The 19,620-nt window shown below is 46.4% G+C and overlaps 10 protein-coding genes across 10 annotated transcripts; 4 read left to right on the top strand and 6 right to left on the bottom strand.

Moving 5' to 3' along the window:
- Window positions 1-931: 931 nt before the first annotated feature.
- On the bottom strand, window positions 932-1,920 carry EDB82DRAFT_486491 (uncharacterized protein; the record flags this gene model as incomplete). The annotated part of the gene is made up of 1 exon (XM_065608279.1): window positions 932-1,920. A coding segment is annotated over one exon (989 nt), but the record flags the coding sequence as incomplete, so codon positions are not given.
- A 652-nt stretch (window positions 1,921-2,572) lies between these two features.
- EDB82DRAFT_486493 (Alpha/Beta hydrolase protein) lies at window positions 2,573-3,996 on the top strand. Its single transcript, XM_025730715.2, has 5 exons — window positions 2,573-3,106; window positions 3,154-3,211; window positions 3,266-3,343; window positions 3,392-3,653; window positions 3,702-3,996. Exons 1-5 carry the CDS (start codon window positions 2,664-2,666, stop codon window positions 3,902-3,904), a joined length of 1,044 nt encoding a protein of 347 aa, XP_025589812.1. The 5' UTR covers window positions 2,573-2,663; the 3' UTR covers window positions 3,905-3,996.
- On the bottom strand, window positions 3,997-5,740 carry EDB82DRAFT_486496 (catalase-like domain-containing protein). Its single transcript, XM_025730714.2, has 2 exons — window positions 5,059-5,740; window positions 3,997-5,003 (listed from the first exon to the last, which is right to left on the bottom strand). The coding sequence occupies exons 1-2, from the start codon at window positions 5,243-5,245 to the stop codon at window positions 4,054-4,056; spliced, it is 1,137 nt and encodes a 378-aa protein (XP_025589811.2). The 5' UTR covers window positions 5,246-5,740; the 3' UTR covers window positions 3,997-4,053.
- A 1,390-nt stretch (window positions 5,741-7,130) lies between these two features.
- EDB82DRAFT_45961 (lipoxygenase) lies at window positions 7,131-9,686 on the top strand. The gene is made up of 2 exons (XM_025730713.2): window positions 7,131-7,618; window positions 7,672-9,686. The coding sequence occupies exons 1-2, from the start codon at window positions 7,347-7,349 to the stop codon at window positions 9,647-9,649; spliced, it is 2,250 nt and encodes a 749-aa protein (XP_025589810.1). The 5' UTR covers window positions 7,131-7,346; the 3' UTR covers window positions 9,650-9,686.
- On the bottom strand, window positions 9,679-12,080 carry EDB82DRAFT_456620 (uncharacterized protein). The gene is made up of 2 exons (XM_025730712.2): window positions 11,546-12,080; window positions 9,679-11,496 (listed from the first exon to the last, which is right to left on the bottom strand). The coding sequence occupies exons 1-2, from the start codon at window positions 11,999-12,001 to the stop codon at window positions 9,724-9,726; spliced, it is 2,229 nt and encodes a 742-aa protein (XP_025589809.1). The 5' UTR covers window positions 12,002-12,080; the 3' UTR covers window positions 9,679-9,723.
- Window positions 12,081-12,180: 100 nt separating this feature from the next.
- EDB82DRAFT_486502 (uncharacterized protein) lies at window positions 12,181-14,198 on the top strand. The gene is made up of 6 exons (XM_025730711.2): window positions 12,181-12,677; window positions 12,727-12,797; window positions 12,845-13,059; window positions 13,107-13,188; window positions 13,241-13,529; window positions 13,577-14,198. The coding sequence occupies exons 1-6, from the start codon at window positions 12,560-12,562 to the stop codon at window positions 13,867-13,869; spliced, it is 1,068 nt and encodes a 355-aa protein (XP_025589808.2). The 5' UTR covers window positions 12,181-12,559; the 3' UTR covers window positions 13,870-14,198.
- Window positions 14,199-14,224: 26 nt separating this feature from the next.
- Window positions 14,225-15,182, top strand: EDB82DRAFT_486505 (uncharacterized protein). The gene has a single exon (XM_065608280.1). The coding sequence runs from the start codon at window positions 14,720-14,722 to the stop codon at window positions 15,002-15,004; it is 285 nt and encodes a 94-aa protein (XP_065465562.1). The 5' UTR covers window positions 14,225-14,719; the 3' UTR covers window positions 15,005-15,182.
- EDB82DRAFT_486506 (P-loop containing nucleoside triphosphate hydrolase protein) lies at window positions 15,183-16,960 on the bottom strand. Its single transcript, XM_025730707.2, has one exon. It carries the CDS (start codon window positions 16,752-16,754, stop codon window positions 15,297-15,299), a length of 1,458 nt encoding a protein of 485 aa, XP_025589806.1. The 5' UTR covers window positions 16,755-16,960; the 3' UTR covers window positions 15,183-15,296.
- A 773-nt stretch (window positions 16,961-17,733) lies between these two features.
- Window positions 17,734-18,261, bottom strand: EDB82DRAFT_520329 (uncharacterized protein; the record flags this gene model as incomplete). Its single annotated transcript, XM_025730706.1, has 1 exon — window positions 17,734-18,261. One exon carries the CDS (start codon window positions 18,259-18,261, stop codon window positions 17,734-17,736), a length of 528 nt encoding a protein of 175 aa, XP_025589805.1.
- A 237-nt stretch (window positions 18,262-18,498) lies between these two features.
- On the bottom strand, window positions 18,499-19,613 carry EDB82DRAFT_486510 (uncharacterized protein). Its single transcript, XM_025730705.2, has 3 exons — window positions 19,433-19,613; window positions 18,766-19,370; window positions 18,499-18,713 (listed from the first exon to the last, which is right to left on the bottom strand). The coding sequence occupies exons 1-3, from the start codon at window positions 19,482-19,484 to the stop codon at window positions 18,624-18,626; spliced, it is 747 nt and encodes a 248-aa protein (XP_025589804.1). The 5' UTR covers window positions 19,485-19,613; the 3' UTR covers window positions 18,499-18,623.
- Window positions 19,614-19,620: the final 7 nt, after the last annotated feature.

Consider the following 19,620-nt stretch of genomic DNA (forward strand, 5'->3'; position numbering starts at 1 on the left):
CGCCCCATGCTGTAGAAGCAGGGATGCGGCTTTCAAATGGCCATTTACAGCTGCCCAGTGAAGGGGAGTTCGCTCTTGAGCATCGAGTGCTGACACAGACGCATTTTGTCGTAACAGTTTTGAAGCAAACCCAGACAACCCTGCAAAGGCTGCGAGATGGAGAGGTGTTGGGATTCCATGAGTAAGACCTTTCTGAGATGAAGTCGTCCCCCATTCAATCATCAGCCATCGCAGGAACGGAATGTTGTGGTGATCGACAAAATTAGTGATGGCTTGAATAAAGTTGTTGTCCAACACATCGTAGAAGCTTGCATGATATGACCAGTTTTCCACAGCATAGCTAAGAAACGGATGTAGCAGTCGAGCAGTCCTGTAGTCAAATGGATCGGTCTGTTCAACAGACTTCAAGTGTAGGACTCTCTGATTACTTTCATAAAGATCAAGAGCGTTTCTGGGCGACATAAATGTGATGGTCGGATCAAGAGGTATCTTACCAGATTTCTCAACGTCCAAGAGCAGTGAGCCAGCCTGAAGATACTCCAGACAGTTTAAGGCCATGCGTCGATGTGCCTGGAGCGAGTCGATGATAGGAAATGTAGATGCTTTCGGCGTCAAAGCACTGCGACTCTCCCCCCGTAGGAATTCTGTAAAAGAGTGGTGAACTACCTGCAAAGTCTCATCTTCGAGGATCTCGATTAGAGACCCACAACTCATTGCAATCAAAGACTTGAATGTATTTGGCTTTGTCAGGTTCGGATATACACATTCTAAGAGACTTGCAAGCTCATTCAACCGCAGCGGTTTGGATGCATGAGTGATGGCTTCCAGTATCGTAAGCTGCATCTCCGTGGTTATTCCAGACTCACAACGTTTCTTTTCCAGAATGTGGGTATAAGTTTGCTCAAGACCGACTGGGAGAGACGTCTCAAGCGCGGAGATATCAACGGGGTTATCTGATGGCGGAGACTCCTCGAACTGATCCATCGTCAATTTGGCAAAAAGGAACAGACCTTGAGACTTTCTTGCAACCATATCGATGATATCTTGTTTGAATTGATGATTAATATCAGACCTTGGCGACACATTAAATCGATGGTTGAGGTAAGCGAGTATGTCTGCATCAACCAGGCTCTGCTGAAGGCTAATGTGCACAATTGATGAATCTCGTAATGATTTCTGTAGATGTTGCTCTGGGCGACTAGTCATGAGCAGCTTCAAAGTCTCAGGTCGATGTGTAGCGAGGCTGTTGAGTTTCTGTAAAAAGAGTGTGTTGTCGGCCAACATCTCGTCAAGGGCATCTACGACACAGTATAGTCTCGGTACGCAAGATATACCTTCTATGAATAGCTGAATCAGTTCGTTGTCCGATGTGTCTTCCAAATTGGTTGTGAGCCGTCGAGATTGGAGGGCGAACTGTAGTTTCGGGGAATGCGGAAGAAGCTGGGCAAGCCAGTCTTGCAGCAGAGCCCGGGGTGAGGAGCTAGCAGCGACAATGTTCCTAAAGAAGAAGAAAAGGACTGGGCAGTCTTGGGTGACTTTGAGGTGCTGAATCAGACTGGCTGCCATAACAGACTTGCCAGCACCAGGCACACCTTTGATCCAAAGATTTCCGTGATGTGGGCAATCGTGCCACTTCCGATATTCCTCTGTCTGACAGATCCAGAGCCCAGTTTTTGGCGCTTGCGAGAGAAAGTTGCGACGAAACTCGCCCGACTCAGCGAGATAATCGGTAGGTTGGAGCCATTCCCTCAATTGAGCGACGACTCCAGGGTCTAGTGCTGAGTCTTGATGGTTGATGATATCATATTCATCTGCGGTATTCGCAGACTTGGGCATTATAAGATAGAAGTTTCGATGGATCAGCAAAGTTGTGATGGAATTAGATGAGGGGACGCGATTATGTTGCGTGCTTATCCTCATGTGTTGGAGAAGTAGGTATTCTGGTCCATGTCAGATTGTTGCGCCTCAGGGTATCAGAAAAATGGGTCGCTGACAATATAAGAGACGAAATTAGTAGATCAGTTTATGCTGTTTACACTATGGTTCTTCGACTACTTGTTTGTTTACCCCAAGATCTAAGAGGCCTGGGCATTAGCTGCGCCAAGATAATGTACATGGAACCCAGTTATTCAAGACCATTGGTCAATATTATTGTCAATAATACATCCAAACAAGTTGATAGAACTATCATCTTGATATCTAGTCATATTATTTCAGCGACAGCAGTGTTGTCTTCATGACCTGTAGAACCTTACAGTTTCTTGACAGACAGAATAAAGTCATGTTTGAGAACTTACCTGACACCAACAAATAGGGCCTGTTAATCGGAGGCACGTGTTAGGGAGTACTTGGTCTCACCCGACAAGTTAACCGTTGACCAAGTACTGCTTAACTTAGTGCCATTAGGATATGGATATCCCCACTAGTGTTAAGTCATGATTTGACGCTAGACTAATACAGGTAGTGCTCATTATGAATCATGCGCCGTCAGTCATGGGCTTTTCCGGGATATCAAGCAGAAAAAAATAATAACAACTAGAGAAGTATAGATGAAATAGTATAAATAGCTTGGAAAAGTGTCAAGTTTAATGTAAAGAATCAAGTTGCGAACTGATTCACAATCCGTTACCTCGAGACTCAGAATCCCCACCACGCAAGTCAAAATGGGTTTCATGAAAGCCAACTGTGACCATGTCGACCTCTCAGCTCCTTTCACACCCCTTCCCAAATATGGCCATCTCTCCAAAAAGACATCCGAGTACGAACAAGCAGAGCCTGAGATCAGAAAAGCACGTTCGGCTGTCAACTGTCTCCCTGACTTTCCAGCCGTTCGTGCAGTGGCTGGTGATCCAGACGCCGTAATGCCTCCCGGCGGGCCTGATAGATACAAAAAGATCACCACCGAGTTGATCAATATACCTACCCGTGATAGCACCAGTATCGAGCTCAAAGTGTACAAGTCACAGAAAGTGAACAATAATGCAGTTCTCATGTATCGCATGCATGGTGGGGGCTGGTGTCTTGGACGACACGAAGTTGATGGCATTGAGAATGTTTATGCAGCGATGAATCCTGATATCGTTGTTGTAAGCGTCGAGTATCGCAAGTAAGTTTCGCTTTGATTTATGGGGGGTATAATGCTGACGTGACCAGAGCACCTGAACATCCTTTCCCAACACCATACGATGACTGTTATGATGGACTCATTTGGGTATGTTCAGTCAAAATCTCGGACTTACAGGACTTTGATGCTCACAATCTCTAGTGCAAAAGCAATCCAGATAAGCTAGGTATTGACCCCGAAAGAATCATCATCAGCGGTGGTTCAGCTGGTGGGCAGCTTGTCAGTAACACTGAGACTTCGACTTCCACAGTTATTGATTGTTTCTAGGCCGCCTCCCTCACAATGAACTGCCTGAGAGATGGCATCACTGGCGTCATTGCTCAAGTTCTACACTTTCCAGCATTATGTCACCCAAAGTTCTTCCCCAGAGATAAGTACGAGTATGGCAGCTACATCCAGAACCATGACGATGCTATACTCAGTGCATTGGGTATGGAGACCTTTTACGATGCTTATACTCCCGAAGCAAAGCCTGATTACCGACACTCGCCTCTTCTTGCTGATTCCTTCAAGGATCTTCCACCTACCCGTAAGCTTCGTTGTTGGAGAATTTAAGCCAGTTGCTGACCGGTTACAGTTATTCAGTGTGCCGGTATTGACCCTCTGCGCGATGATGCTTTTGCACTAGCTGAAGCAATGAAGAACGATGGAGTCGAGGTAGAGGTTCACTGTTATGCTGGCCTTCCGCATTGGTTTCATGTTCTCTTACCTAGTGCAACAGAAACCTCCCAGTTACTTCAAAGGTATACTGGCTTCTTGGAAAAATATGCAAGAAGATAAAGAGATTCCAAACTAAGAAAATCAGGGTGATGGTGGAGCGCAATACCAATACGTTCTACAATCTTATAACATGAACTGTATTAGATCCATCATCATTCATTATTGTTGTATTCCCACCACCGATGTGAAAGTGACTAGATAAAACTGTCCTACTCCAATTGTGTCTCATGTCGTCGCTGATCCGAGCTAATCCAATACACACCCTTCCTTGCTTGAATCAAGGGGTCATTCGAAGACTTGATTCCCTCAATACCCCCCTTCTCTGGGTTTGGATGAAACGAAATCTGCTGTTGCTGAGCAGCATTGTCATCCGAAACCTTGTTGATCTCCAATCTTCCGACAGTGACGAACTCCTTACTCTGATACGGCTTGGTAGCATCGTCCAGGACATCATCAGGACCCGCAATGTGTGCTTGTATATTGATAACAATTGGTTTACTTGGGAATCGCTCCCGGAGATTATCCTCCAAGTAGTCGTTTCCAAGCTGTGCCAACCTTTGCTTGTCCTCGGGAGTATTGTTGGGATATAAGTGCTCTCCGTCAGCAGGATCAAGACGGTACCTGACATTGGTCTCTTTGCCGTCCTTGTTGGTGAGTACGTGAGTGTTGGGCTCATAGTATGTGATAGTGCCGTAAGTATGGGGGTTTGGCTTTTCAGACTGGACGAAAGCCAATGCTGACTTGTGATCCGGGTTTCCAAGGAAAGACAAAAAGGCAGTATGAGCTTGATCATATTCTTTTTTCTCTTTGGAGGAGTCGCCACCTCCGGCCTGGGCCTTCTTGAGCATAGCATCAGTATACCCGTCCACCCCAAAAAGTTTGAGGAAAGTCAGGAAGTCCTCCCCATTGCGGGTTGCAAATCCATTGAATGAATGAGCGATCAGATCAGTATGCGTGGTGTCGTCGACCTGGAAGCGGATGGCTATACCCTTGGGAGTAGCACCGTCGGCTACATCAGCGACATGAGGCAGGCCGCCACCGACTGAAAAGCGAGCAATAACCTTGGTAGAGGCATTGTTGAAGTGAGCTGCCCTGGAAAGGTTCTTAGCTTCCTCAGTTGGCGTGAAGGTACCTTCTACGAGAAGACCTTTGGCATGGGCTATCGTATGCAGTGGTGAGTTTTGGTTCTGAAACATAAGTCCTGGACTACTAACTTGTTCGATAGCCAGGATGCTTTCCAAAGATTCCCTGCATCGCATTAACCAAGTGATGAGGCAATTCATCTTTTGATGGCTCCGGCTTGTGGCAAACAGCATTCAAGCAAGCTTTAGACTTGTGATCCGCTGCATCATTGGCAAGGCCGACGGTGATAGTAGTTTGAGGAATAACTTGAATAGACATTGTGGATACCTTATGAAGAGGAACTGATGACGTGTGAATAGGCAAGGCTCAGTGTCTCCAATGCGTGGGAACGAAGGGTATTTCAGTTCAAGGCTGAAGGTGGTGGGAAGGCTGGCGGTTAAACGAATTGGATCTGTAACCCTGGTAAGTCCCAAGCACAATCTACAAACCTGTTAAAATTAGAAGGGGTAGTAAGCTTAAGCGGCCGCCGCCAAGTTAATCGACTTCTATAGAAACTCTTACTGCCATTTGGTTTAGCTGATCCAGGATGAAATACGACCTGCGGCTGAGCATAGTCTCCATAAAGATATGTGATATGTATAACTATCACGCCGAAAATGCGCATAGGTGGTTCAGCTGTCCACAAACACACGTCAGACTAGGCTTCTACAAGTGGAAATATTATGGTAAAGAACAGTCTAGAATAGCTGATCCTTGTCCTGAGGCTTAAAATAACACAACAATATCTCAGCTTTGGCTGCGTCGGTGCAACGTCGGTACATGGAGTAAACGTCTGCAGCAGCACCTATTGACATACTGTCTTGGGAGTTTCAGCTTACGGTGGTCGGTTCAATAGTTTGAGCGGCTATGAGATATAATAAGCGAGATACTATACCAGGTCTGGTCACTCCGGATTCGGAGTCGAACCTCAATCCAGAATCCCCATTGACTGCAGTACAATAGAGCTGCTTACTTGAAAATGTTTCCTTCGAATTAACCTATATAAACTAGACGTTATGAAGAGAAGAAGCTTGATGAAATTCCTGCCAAGTCTATCATACAGCAGGGATTGAAAGTCTGTCTCCATAACGTTGCAGAAATATTGGAGTATAAGACAGGGGTCCAGCAAAACGGAACTGTGATGGCGGCGTCGACAGGGATTGATGGTGAGGCTTAGATATGGGGAAAAGATTGATTATGTTCATATCATACTTGATTAGATCAAATGATTGTTCTTTCACAGTGGAAGGGCAGACCCGAAGGCATAGTCAAATCTGTGTCGGCTTACCCGAACTTTACGACCGAGATGTCGAACCGAGGTTGTATTGCAGGAGACGTTAGTCCATTTCTAGTACTTATTTATGCCGACATCTATGACTACTCTTAGGCTGATTGCATACATATGCAAGGAAAAGTTAGATACTTCCACCGTTGAATCGAGACACTCATGAACTTCTCATCCCTGAAAGTGGCACTTAGCAACACATGACCACATATGGTGATATGTTTCACACTAAAGCTTCTATCCCAATACTACTAACCGAGCTAGCTAGGCAGCTAGCCACAAGGCAGAGACTAAACTGAAATTAGACCTTCGAAGTCTTTAGCGCCATGGCTAATGCGAGGTGATAACCGTTAACGAGTGTGATGACCAAAGGCCGAACCCGGATTTGCTTACCTTCTCTTTTCATCAGCGACCTGAGTACAAGGATTAGTACGTCTCACATCAGCAAATAGCAGTTTCTGCTTGAATTGCATGAACCGTTGCTTCTATCACCGGTTACTATCTCGGCCAAGTCCGCCATTGTGGAGAACATTATTACACAACGGCTTGTCTAAGCCTCAGCCCTTCGGTCGAGCATTCTACTGGCTAAGAAGGCTCTACCACTTCTACAATATTCCGCGCAAGTCTGTTCTTGTAAGATGTCACAAGATCACATGCAGTTGATGGAATGACCTGTGCGTGGTTGGCTGATTCGAAAGATGCCTGAACAGTTTACGGCGAGCTGAAATGCATGTTTTAATAGTTGCAATGCACTTCATTTGATAGTCAGAGGGGCTTAAGCAGTTTCCACTCAGGTTCTTGGTTTGGGAACAGTGTATCTTCTATCTCCTACCTTCGTAGCTGACACCGGGATGGTTACGTCTTTCCCTGTCGACACGACGGCCATTGCCGAGGACTGTCTCTCCTCTGCCACAATGGAATCTAGGTTGCCTCTGAACCATCTAAGGGTCAAGACATTTTTCAGCATCTCTGGTATATAGGGGCTGCCACCAGCACAGAATCAATCTCTCAAATATCCATTCTCATTTTTATCTCATCCATTTAGTTCCCTTCTTCTTCATCCTTAACACTTGATATCGAGCGAGCTCTTACACAATGTCTGCAGTTGCTGGCCATATTGTCCCGCCCAGGTCCAAGCTGGACTCGATCCTGGGCTCTGGACTCGAGCACAATATCGAACATGATCCTCTTGAAGTCTGGGACAAGGGAGTCTTTCTCAATGAACTTCTAAAGCAAGGCATTGCACTCAGTACTAATGAATATGGAGCTCTTGACGGAGACCTTGTTGCGGACGAAGGTCTCAAGAAGGGAACTTACAAGGGTACCAGATTGGCCTTGACTGAGATATACAGTATTTTGGAAGACGCGTATGCAAACCTCAAATCTTGCAGTTTACCTCAACCTGCTAACCACTTCATAGTGCTGTCTCCCACTTTGATAAGCGCGGCTTCGAGCCCATCTTTCCTATACAGAGAGAGCTCGATCTAAAGAAGCGTATCTATCAGTGGAGCGACGGGAGTGATGGTTATCCCCCTCACTTGAAGGTTGATGGTAATGATGAGTCGAACCTTCCCCCCGATGAGCGACAAAGCAAACCGGGCTCCGCTAGGTCAGAGGGAGTTGGGCAAATCTTTGATATGCAGGAAACAGCCTTCGTAGCCAAGATTGCCCAGGCTGTTTCGTTTATCATCCCTAAAGATATTGATCACGAGAACACCCCCTACAAGGGACCTACTCTTGCCGACGTCGAGAAGTACAACAAGGCTCAGCTCCCCAAATCTGATTCTGCAAGCAATGGCTGCACTCCTAACACGGATGACCTCAATAAGGCCGCCGACATTATGACGGGACGAAACATTGGCGAGTACGATGACTGGTATTCGGACGCCCGATTTGCCCAGCAGCACTTCAGTGGTGTCAACCCTAGCACCATCGAGACTGCTCGTACGGACAAGATCAAGGCTTATATCGATGAAGCACAGAAGCAAGGTCTTGATAAAGTCAAGGCAATTCTCGAGGATGGAAAAGATATCCTTATCCAAGACTATTCCTACTTCCGAGAAGCTACAGGCGTTTCCAACGAACAAATCTTCCAGAACACAGTGTACGAACTCAAAGGCACTACCCCAACTGGAAAGACTACTAACCGATACGCTGCCGCCTCGGTCGTTATCTTCCAGCTTCACAAGGATGGCCGTCTCCACCCATTGGCTATCACGCTCGACTACAAAGGCTCACTGGACAAGTCCATTACCATCTTCAACCGAAGACTCTCTCCAGATGACGTGGCTGATATCGCTGAAAAGGACGACTGGCCTTGGAGATACGCCAAGACTGTTGCACAGACAGCTGACTGGGCGAGACACGAGGTTGCTACCCATCTTGTCGACACGCACATGATCGAGGAGGCCATCATCGTCGCAACCAACCGAACAATCCCTGAAGGCGAACTTTTGTATGAGATTCTTAGCCCCCATTGGTTTAGGACTCTTTCTTTGAACGCTGCCGCACGCAAACTCCTGGTCCCAGGTGTCATTGCGAGAATCGCTGGCTTTGGACCCTCGAGCCCTTCTGCCGACTTTAAGAGTAACAATGTTTTCAAGCTGGTCGACTGGTCATACAAGAACTTCAACTTCCAGGAGAAGTACATCCCCAACGATCTCAAGAAGCGTGGCTTCGACATCAAGGGGGACAAGAGTGGTAAGTACAAAAACTACCCCTACGCCAACGACATGTACCTGCTTTGGGGTATCATCCGCAACTTCGTCAAGACCGTCATTGAGTCTCAGTACACATCAGACCACGCCGTGCAGAAGGATCATTACATTGGCGACTGGTGCAAGGAGATTCAGACCAATGGCCAGATTCCTTCGTTCCCAACTATCACTACTGTCGAAGAGCTCATTGACGCAGTCACCATGTGTATCCACACAGCTTCACCACAACACACTGCGGTCAATTATCTTCAGGACTATTACTACAGCTTCGTACCTGCCAAGCCACCTGCCCTATGCACAACTTTGCCCAAGGATCTCCAAGCTTTACAGAGCTACACGGAGAAGGACCTCACGGCAGCTCTGCCCATCGGTACCGATGACATGAAGTGGAAAGACTGGCTTCTGGCTGCCCAGCTGCCCGAGCTCCTCAGCTACAAGGTGCAGCAAGACTACAACCTGATCACCTACGCCAAGTCGTTATACAATGTCAACAAGAACCGCACGATAACCGAAAACACAAAGTTCAACTGCAAGGCTATTAAGAAGGCTGCTGCGGACTTTTACAGCCATCTTAAGAGTGCTGGAGTGGAGTTTGAGAAATACTCAAAGGCTCAGACCGAAGGCACTGTTGAATACCCTGTTCTGCAGCCCGAGACTACTGCTATCTCGATCTTGATTTAAATAGTCAACGAGTACCATTCAAAAGCACATTTCTTTCTCTTAGATAGTAATTCATTAGATTTAAATCTGCTCCGTCAAATAATAGCTGGCCCATCCGTGAAAGCATCCAAAAAGCTCATGTCAATCCCTTCCAACGTCCATGTATCTGGAACTGAACCTCCTGGCATAATTTGCGGGAGTTCTGCATCTATGGCTGGGTCTCCTCTAGAACTCTCAGCTTCCGTCGACGACAATGGTTCAGTAATGCCAACGCCCGAATAGGAACCTGCTATCCCAACATTCGCTCTTCCGCCTCCTCTATTATCAACCGGTATATTGCCCCAAGGCAATTCCATCACAGTCGGCAAAGCTTCCTTTCCTTCTGGATCCCGACGCAATATCTTGATCAGCGGGTAGTTAGGAAGATGGATCTCTAGCTCGGTTCCATCGTTATTGGCTTTAACATGATGGCCTAAGCTCCCATCTTTCATGGCATCTTCCGCGAACGATACACTGTACCGCACACCAGCAGTTACGTTATCCTCCATAGCAAGAAGATAGTGAAGAAGTGTCGCTAGCCGTTTGGAAATATCGTCATCAGGACTTTGCATATTGTTTTCTGCTATAGAAAGCACCTGTTCCAGCAGACCTCGATCACTCAATCGCTGCTGGACAATGAAATGGTATCCATTATCTTCGATTCTTTTATGACGATGATCGCAAAGGATATGGCCAAGCGTCAATGCCGTAGATGCCATGAAAGCGATGAGGTCGGTTCCACGACAATGCGTCTTTGTTTGAGGCATCGATCGGACCGAGACAAAACGCGTCAAGATCTCTCGACTTGCTGTTATTGCAGTGAGCTTGTGATAACCGCAATTCTCTTTACCACCTTCTTTCAATAAATATGGCATATGTAATTGGAGTAAAAGATGATACTGCATAAAATGATCGTTAAATCTCAAGGTTTCGCGGATTCTGTCAGGTAATTCCAAGTGCGACGCAAGAGTAGGCATGACCCACCATTGCGCCGGCATTGAAGTGCAAGCATCTCGAAGAATTTTGTCAACCTCTTCAGTGATGTTCTGATCGTAGATCTCTGATGGTTTCCGGTTCAAAAGCTTCCCACAGGCAATCGAACAAAGATTCTGCAACTTCCGGTTGGACGGATATGATTCGAGTTCTTCCACATGAGGAAGTGGCTCATCAGGTGAACTTTGGGGAAGACCAAGCATCAGACATAGATATCTGTCAAAGTTGATGAGACGGAACCATAAATCATTGACATCGACGGCAACATCCCGGAAGGAAAATGGAACTACTCCTTTGTCGAGACCCATCATTTGAGCGATCATGACCGCCCGGCGAGCCGCAAGCCAAGAACGCCGGAGATCTCCTTTGTAGTTTGCGTACAGGCCTTGGAGCATTATGCACTCTATGCCTTCGAGGGAGGAGACAAGATCATCGTTACACGTGACCTTGTCATGCGCGACTTTGGCCAATCGAGCCATTATCGTCTCGTAGTTTAGGCTGAGCTTGTCAAGATATCTTTCTGATGCTATCGGCACTCCTTGGAGATACGTGGCTAGGACAAGCATCTTTCGCGCCACGAGGACAGGATGTGATCCGCGTGGTGGTAATCGAAGAAGGTTGGTAGGAGACGGAAGACCGGAATTTCGATCCTTCGGCGGTGCGCAAGTGAGCGCGCGAATGATTTGTGAGGGCTCAACTGGAAGGCTTAGGATGACTTTCATATCGTTTGGGTTAGGCCAGGCAGCCATAAGCTCATTGTATAGATCACCAAATTCATCCTCTGATGGAAGTGACGGTGATCCTTCTAGCTCTAGTGTAGTACTTGGAATGATATTCTAAACAATGTCAGTATTAAATTCATGATTCGGACATTTCATGACTAACTGTAGGTAAGTCTTCGCTGCCAGGATCGATATCTGTGTGAGCTACGGTAGGTGAATTGGAATAATGGTCGCCATCGTGGCTTCGCCTTCTTGACCCCAAGCTCTCAGGAGATACAAGCCTCTCTTGTGAATGTGTCTCAGTTTGTGAAGCCTTGATCAAATGCTGCACCAAGGCCTCGACTTCTCCAAGACGATCAACGACATGCTTGTTACTCCCCAGCGGAGGCGGGGCTTCTTGCACATCCTGGCTAACGCAGTCTGTTCCACGTCTCTTGCAAGATTCACAGACGCCAAGGTGATCAGAGTAGATGCACTTTGCTTTCCGCCGCTTGCACTCCCAACATGACTGGGTCCCCTTGCGGAGTTTCCGCCGTTTCGGGGCTGGTGCGGATTCGTTTTCCGAAGGCCGGGAAGTAGTTGGAAAATGATGCTCGTCCAATGAAATGTGGTCACCCATTATTGATAGTGTAATTTGACAGAGAGTAGGTAGTGAAGGGTCTCTGTTCGAGAGGGAATAAAGTCATAATTGCTGACCGTGGAAGGATTCCCATGCTCGTCCGCCGATTTCCCGGACATAAGTAATTTGTCATCCCCTTACTCTGCTGGATTAGGAATAGTGTGTCTCACGCCATGGGACCCCGGACTAGATACAGATGAAATTAGTAGGTCAGATTATACCACTTAGACCAGACTTCTTAGCGTACTTATTTTTGTACCCTCTGGCCTAGAAGATCAACTTTTATCACACAGAAGGGTGAGCAAAAGAAGCAACACAGAGAGCATGACACCCAGGGATAGTTGGCTCACTTATTCGGTCTTCCATGTTGGACCACTCCATCGTTGATAAAAACCGGAGAATGAAAATAACGCCGTGGTAACGAACGTCGGATATAGCTACCTTGCGGGTACTGGCAACACTATCATCGGCGGACAAAGGCTCTGGCATCATGAGATGGCGGAGAAGACGATCGCTAAGGATTAGCATTGACCTAGGTATATAAGAGTGTCTAATCGAATGATTTACCAGTTGTTCAGCAGCATTGCCAATCCAAGCATCACTTCAACAGAACCCCTTGCAACTGTACACCTTAAGCTCAACATGGTCAAGGTTGCAATAGCTGGAGGAGCAGGAAGTATGTTCAAATATTGTTGCTCGTGATATGTTGCTTATATAAATCACAGACGTAGGTCGAGAAGTCCTCGATGCCCTCCTCGCCAGAAACAGACATGAAATTATACTCCTCTCACGGAAGGTAAGAAACTAGATCCAAGACAATATAGCCAATTCTCACAACTTTAGGACGCCCCCGAAACACCCATCGCACCAGGAGTCAAGTGGTTCAAGACGGACTATCAGAACGTCGACGAACTAGCAAAGCTCTTGGAGGGTGTCCACACTGTCCTTTCTTTCATGTCCATCTCGCCGGGTGAGACTGGAGCCGGAGCACAGAAGCCCTTGATTGATGCTGCAATCCGTGCTGGGGCGAAGCGTTTCGCACCCAGTGAATGGGCAGCGTGAGTCTCCAGTCCTCCAAGGACGTATGGGTGCTGACTTAGAATAGCTCCAAACTCGATCATCTACCCTGGTACGGCTTCAAGAGAGCAACTCGAGAGTATCTGGCCGAGATTAACAAGGACAATAAGGTGAATATTTTACATTCCGCCCTACTTGTAGTGACTAATCAAAGACTCCCAGGTTATCGAGTATACACTATTTCAGTACGGACTCTTTACCAATTACATGACTTATCCATACATGTCATCCAAACACATCAGCATGTTTGAAACACCTGTCAACTTCAACGACTGCCGTGCTCTCCTTGTTGATGATGGTGAAGCTGTCATCTCACTTATCACAGCACAAGATGCGGCCAAAGTCACAGCTCTGGCTGTGGAGTATGAGGGAGAATGGCCTATTATCAGTGGTATCAAAGGAGCAGATATCACACTAAATGACTTGGTGGTACTAGGAGAGAAAATTAGAGGTATTGTATCCGGTGAATCATTACAACATTGTACTGACGTCTCTCAGGCAAGCCATTTACCGTCGTAAAGCTCAAGAGTAAAGACCTTCTCGCTGGCGAAGTCAAGGCCCCATGGCTCCCATTGCCTGAGCATCCATCAATCCCTGTTGCCGTCCGCAAAGAGTTCGCAGCCAACATGGTGAAGGGCATACTGCTTGGGTTCCAGGATGGCGCGTTCCAGGTTTCTGATGAGTGGAATAAGCTGTTGCCTGACTTCAAGTTTACTCAGCCCGATGAGTTTCTTATCAAAGCTTGGGCTGGGATTGACGCGGGCGAGAAGAGTGTGTGGACTGACTATTGATTGTTTTGGGGGCGTCAGATGATATAAGAAAACGGACCAATATGCGTGCCATTTAATTATGGAATGTGTGGTCAAACAGTACTGAATCAACGATATAAAAGCCTCCAGATCCTCGACTGTTTGGGACCCCCCAAATTGTATCTAATCATGTCTTCATTTTGTCTAATCTTTACGTTACTGGGGCAAATAAGCGGCTGGAATGGCGCAGCAATAAGACTCGCGATGATTTTAAAACTCAGTGAAAACCTCCAGTGTCGTGTCGATCATCGCTGTATCGCCCCTTATTACAGTAAAGATCGGCAGTGCCTCCAAGCAGGGCTGATGGGCTGCTAGACTGAATACGGTAACGATAGAGCGATGGGCCAATTTTCCCCTTTATTAGGTTGCACAGCCCGCTCAGCTGTGTCGCTGTCACAACCAATTAGCGGCTGACGAGTTGAATTATGACGCTAAATATCTTCTGGAACAATGTTAGATGGGCGATATCCGAGAGCTCAGCCTCGGGCTTGACTCTGATAAGGTGACCATCATCACGTCATGTGAAGTCGTCAAGGCTGATCGTATACCAACATTATTCTGTATATATAAATAGTCATTTCCACCCAAGAATACTCCATCATCATCATCATCATCACCATCATCAAGACTCAACAGTCAGATCAACACATACAATAACCCTTACCCAACACACTGACTGATTCAACAAAAACATTGACAACGGTCAATTCTCAAACACAATCTACCCAAATATAAAACCATATTTACATCAACATCAATATTCAATCCGGAACAGACACTATTCTACAAACCAACACACACCACAACACTAGACATATACAAACCACAAAAAATGTGTATACCATTATTCAGAAAAAAGAAGCAGCCAATGGTCTACGACTATTATCCTCAACCTGCAATGGGTTACGCAAATAAATACGATAACTACGGCGGGTACTCAAAGGAGTATAAAAAGTCAAAGAAGTACAAGAAACAACGCAAATACGACCACATGGGATCTGCTGCTGGTGAAGCGGCAGGTTTCTTCACTGATGCATGGGGCGGCAGTGGTGGTGACGGGGGAGGAGGAGGAAGTGGTGGTTGTGATGGAGGCGGCGGTGGCGGCGGAGCTTGCTAAGCGCGATATATTTGACTTCCATGAGTATAGAATGAGGAGATGGATGTGTTAGATTAGAGTGTACTGATACAGTTGTTGATGGACAGTTGGAGGTTGCTGTTTGAGCGTTTTCTTGTCTGATAGATTATAGATTTGATCTTTAGATACCATTTCAAATATTGATTTTCTTTATCTCTACCCATAAATCGAAATGAACAACTCGCAAGTTACCTGTCTATAGTATCATACACCCAAAGCCTCAATTCGAGACCCTATACCAACTTATATATAATTTACACTGATTAACTGAGCCTCAGACTCTTCTTTTCCCCGTAATTACCTCAAACTCCTTTTCTGAGCTCTTCTCAAGCTCTTTCTTGACCCAAGCTCCTATACTTGATGCCGCATCAAGAGGGCTCTCAAGATGCAATTGGAAAAAGCCCTGTAGCAGTGATGGCGTGAACGTATCGTCTGGAATCTGCTCGGCAAACCGAGCTGCCAACTCTTTAATCTCGTCCATGTCCAGATGTGATGTGCATCCCAAGTCGGGAGAGAACATGCGTACAAACATCTCCTCTGCCGACTTGCGACTGATGTTGCCTAACAACACTTTCATGTCGACGCGGCCTGGTCTAACTAGGGCACTGTCGAGTTGCTCGGGGTGGTTTGTCGTCATAATAATGATTCGTCCTTCCACGGAACCCACTCCATCCAGCACATTCAACAATCCGGATAATGTACAGTTTGGTGCAGAGCCGCTCTCTTGCCCATTGTCGGAGTTGGAACGGTCTGTCCACACGGCGTCAATATCCTCCAGCAGGACAACGCAACGTGGTGGAATTTCTTGAAACATTTGTTCGAGATCTGCATCCGTAGCAACGCTGGGGATCTTGACCTCGTAAAGGTCCAGACCGAATTCACCTGCTATGGCTACTGACAAGGACGACTTTCCAGTTCCAGGTGGTCCGTAAAAGAGATAACCGCGTCGATAAGGCATACTTCGGCTTTGATACCGCTTCTGCGTCTTGGGGTCCAGGTAATTACGAATATCCCCGAGAAGGTCTTGTTTGGTTCCGTTGTCAAAGTGAACAGTTTCCAGATAGCGGATTGGCTTGCGAGCTTTGGGTTTCCATGATAGGCCATATCGATCCCGGGCGTAGATGATGACGAAGAATTGAGTTTGTCGATCAGAGTATTCGCGACAGGATTCAATGAATGCTTTGATAGGCTCTGCTGACCAACCGAAACAGCTCACGGTTATTTCCTCTCCTCCAATTCCATCATAACTAGGATCCGATAAAGAGGAGCTGAAATCGTTGACGCGTCTCGTAACAAGAAACAGATTTCCACCCCAGAAAAGCCATCTCGTGTTCCAATGAGGTGAATACTGGATTGAATGCCGTGTCTTTTTAAGAGCAGCTGCACGATCTCCGTTTTGCCCAACATCAGTCCTTCCATGAAATGAACGATAATGCCGTTCCCGATTAGCCATGATCCATTTGACAACACTCCTATTCAAAGGATCACCGCCGGGGACTGTGACAGATGCAAGAAAGAACCGTCTTATCGTGCCATAGACTTCGTTCCATAGAGTGTTCAGAAATCTCCAGGCTGTGGGGACTGTGCCGGCTATAGCGATAAGGGAGCCAATTTGGGTGATATCAAGCTCTGACCAGCGCGAACAGACATCGCGCATGATGCCAATTCCATGAGTCCAAGGGTCGAGGAGATTTTGGCCAACTGTTGGGCCGATGGGTATTCGATGAGACATGCTGTCAATGGCTCAGATGACGTTGAGTTTACTCAATTGAGGATGAGCGACGAGTGCAATTGAGCACCCATTGAAGGGATAGACTCAATGATTTGTAAAGAACAATGAGACTTGAACTGATTACATTTGTTAACGAGTGACAGAAAAGGAAATCATGGAGGGTAGCATATAGATCTATGAGAGACTCTGTTATAATGAGATGCAATGTAACCCAGAAGATACAGATTTGTTAAAGTTTTGGCAATATTTATGATGCCGAGCTTGACCGCCTACCTTTCTCGGAGGATAGTCCCCCTTTCTTACCGCGTATCCCTGCCAATGACTTTGACTCTGCTGCGTGTCATCTCGCCCTTGCATTAGCAACAGAGCTTGAGATGTAATTAATATGGATATTGCTGGAAGACACAGCATTCATTCGTGTGAAGAACTGACTACGGTATCAAGGGTGCGTGACTAATTCGATATCAGCACCGAGACTAAACCATACAGCACGCTTTTACCAGTGCTAGTCGTAGCGCTACAATTTTTGTGATACCCTAGAGCATCACAGTATCACAGTTACAGATACTGACAATATACAGCTTTACTATTCAACAACTAGACATGGCGTTTCGTATTGATGCATAACAAATTTAAGGGTATTTTGTGGATCTCACATTAACAAGAAGAAATGAAGAAAGCTTAATTAATCCGTAGATCTCATCTGTTGACTTTACCAATCTTTTGGTACATCTCCACCAAGGGTTAGTCCTTTTCTGCAGCCATGTTCTCTATCCTTGAACAGCCCTATCATATATAGCACAATTTATGCATAACAATTAACCATCAGTTTAAAGAAACTGGGGGCGGTTGTCCGAAAAACATGTGATTGGATATATTTTATCATGAAAAGTGAATCAAGTCCTCCAAACAAATGTGAAACGGATTCCAGAATCCATCCAGCTAGTGGAACAAGAAATTGTGCTCCACGAGTTTCAGCTCATTTTTCACTATTTTTAGCATCATTGTACAATCCCGCAAAACCCTCAATCCCTTTAACTGCCATACGATCGATGTAGGGCAACTGTTCCTGGAGCCAGTCCTCTTCCTTGCCAGCTTCTGGAATAGTCATGCCTCCTTCTCGAAGGGCCACCATGGGTGTAAAAGTCACCATAATCAGTCTCTTGTCTTCATCTCCAACATTCCACCTTGCCTTCTTATCTGGTGGCTGAACTCCCAGTACGCTGTACCAGTATTCTTCAATGTCGGTTGCCAATTTGTCAAAATCCGCCTTGGACCGCGACGAAGAGTCGCGAACGAGACCGACAATGCGGTTAGAAGTGGCGGGGTGAGGCCATCCAGCCACAAAGTAGTTGTTGTCTTTGTTTTCTTCAAGATAAAAGCGCACGTGAACAAAGAATGAGGGTGTCTTGAAAGCTCGGCAATGTAGTTGGGTGATGGCAGTTGCCAAAAGTTGTTTCTGGTTTTGATTGAGAGAGCAAGAGTGGTGGATCTGGTAGAAAGGCATGACTGCCAGTAGAAGAAGGTATTAGATTAAAAGGTATAAGGATTGGTTGAATGGACTGAAAATGCGCGGATTGTATCGTAAAAGTGGCTTCTAATAAGCATATCTTGTCGGAGAAGCTGTCTCCGCTGACTTTAGACAAAAGCGGGGTTGGACAAGGTTGTGACGATGAATCAAGGAGTCATAGTTTCAGCCCTGACGTTTTTGTGTATCAGAAGCTCTTTGAGGGGAAAAGGCAAAACTTGTATGGATGAGTCTTATTTATATGGTAGATTCTCTTATGAACTAGCTACGTATATCGACTTCTTGTCTCGCCTGTACTTCTGAGGCCTCCCCAATGACGGTCCAAACTCAACGCCCAACTTTTACCACTTCTCAGCATAGGGTCGAATATCAATCTCCTGTGTAAAAGCAGATCGATGCTGTGTATGGAGATTCCAGTATGCCTCGGCAATCTACCAACACAAGTCAGTCATTGTCTAGTAACACATCTAGCTCAGAACTTACCGCGTCAGGACTAATCTTTCCATCCTCAATACCATCATTTGCAGCCCATTCCTTTGTTCTCGGGATATCAATCACTCCATCAATTACTGCATGCGCTATATGAACACCCTTTGGTCCAAATTCTCTCGCCAGTGACTGGTGCATCGCGCGTTGTCCCCATTTACCTGCTGCAAAAGTACTGAACTGCGGACTTCCCTTGATGGAAGCTGTAGCACCGGTAAGGATGAGAGTAGGCGGGTAGTGGGACTCTGGCACCGCTTCCAAAAGATGAGGAATGGTAGCCTGTGCAAAGTGAAAGAATGACCTGATTGAGCCGTCGATGCTGGCGTCGAGATCCTTTTCTGTCTGTTCCAAGAAGGGCTTTCTGACGAACCCACCGCTGCCGACGTTATAAACTGCTGCCGCGAGATGACTGTCGGGGAATTGCTTGTTGATATCGTCAAATGCCTTCTTCAGAGATGCTGGGTCGGCCACGTCAGCAGTGATTCCGATGGCTTTACCGCCTGCCTTTTCGACATCTGCGAGAGTGCTCTCATAGCTCTCAGGGCGACGGGCGAAGAGAACTACGGGATACTTTTGGGCGAAACGTAAAGCGACGGATCGACCTAGAGACACAATCTGAGTAAGACGTGGGTAGTCGTAAGCGGGGCGAAGAGATCAAGCTTACCTGTACCAGGACCGACACCAGCAATGATAGCGTAAAGGGATTTAGAGGCCATTTCGGTAATTGAATAAGTAAGTTGTTTCTTGAAAGAGATGAGAATAATAGTGGTCAAATGTTTATTTGGACAGATTTCTGTCTTATGTAGAGGTCGGGCTCTTCAAGTTGACCTCACATTCGAGTTCAATTATGTC

This window comes from Fusarium venenatum, assembly GCF_020744135.1.
Source record: "Fusarium venenatum strain MPI-CAGE-CH-0201 chromosome Unknown EDB82scaffold_1, whole genome shotgun sequence".
NCBI lineage: Eukaryota > Fungi > Ascomycota > Sordariomycetes > Hypocreales > Nectriaceae > Fusarium > Fusarium venenatum.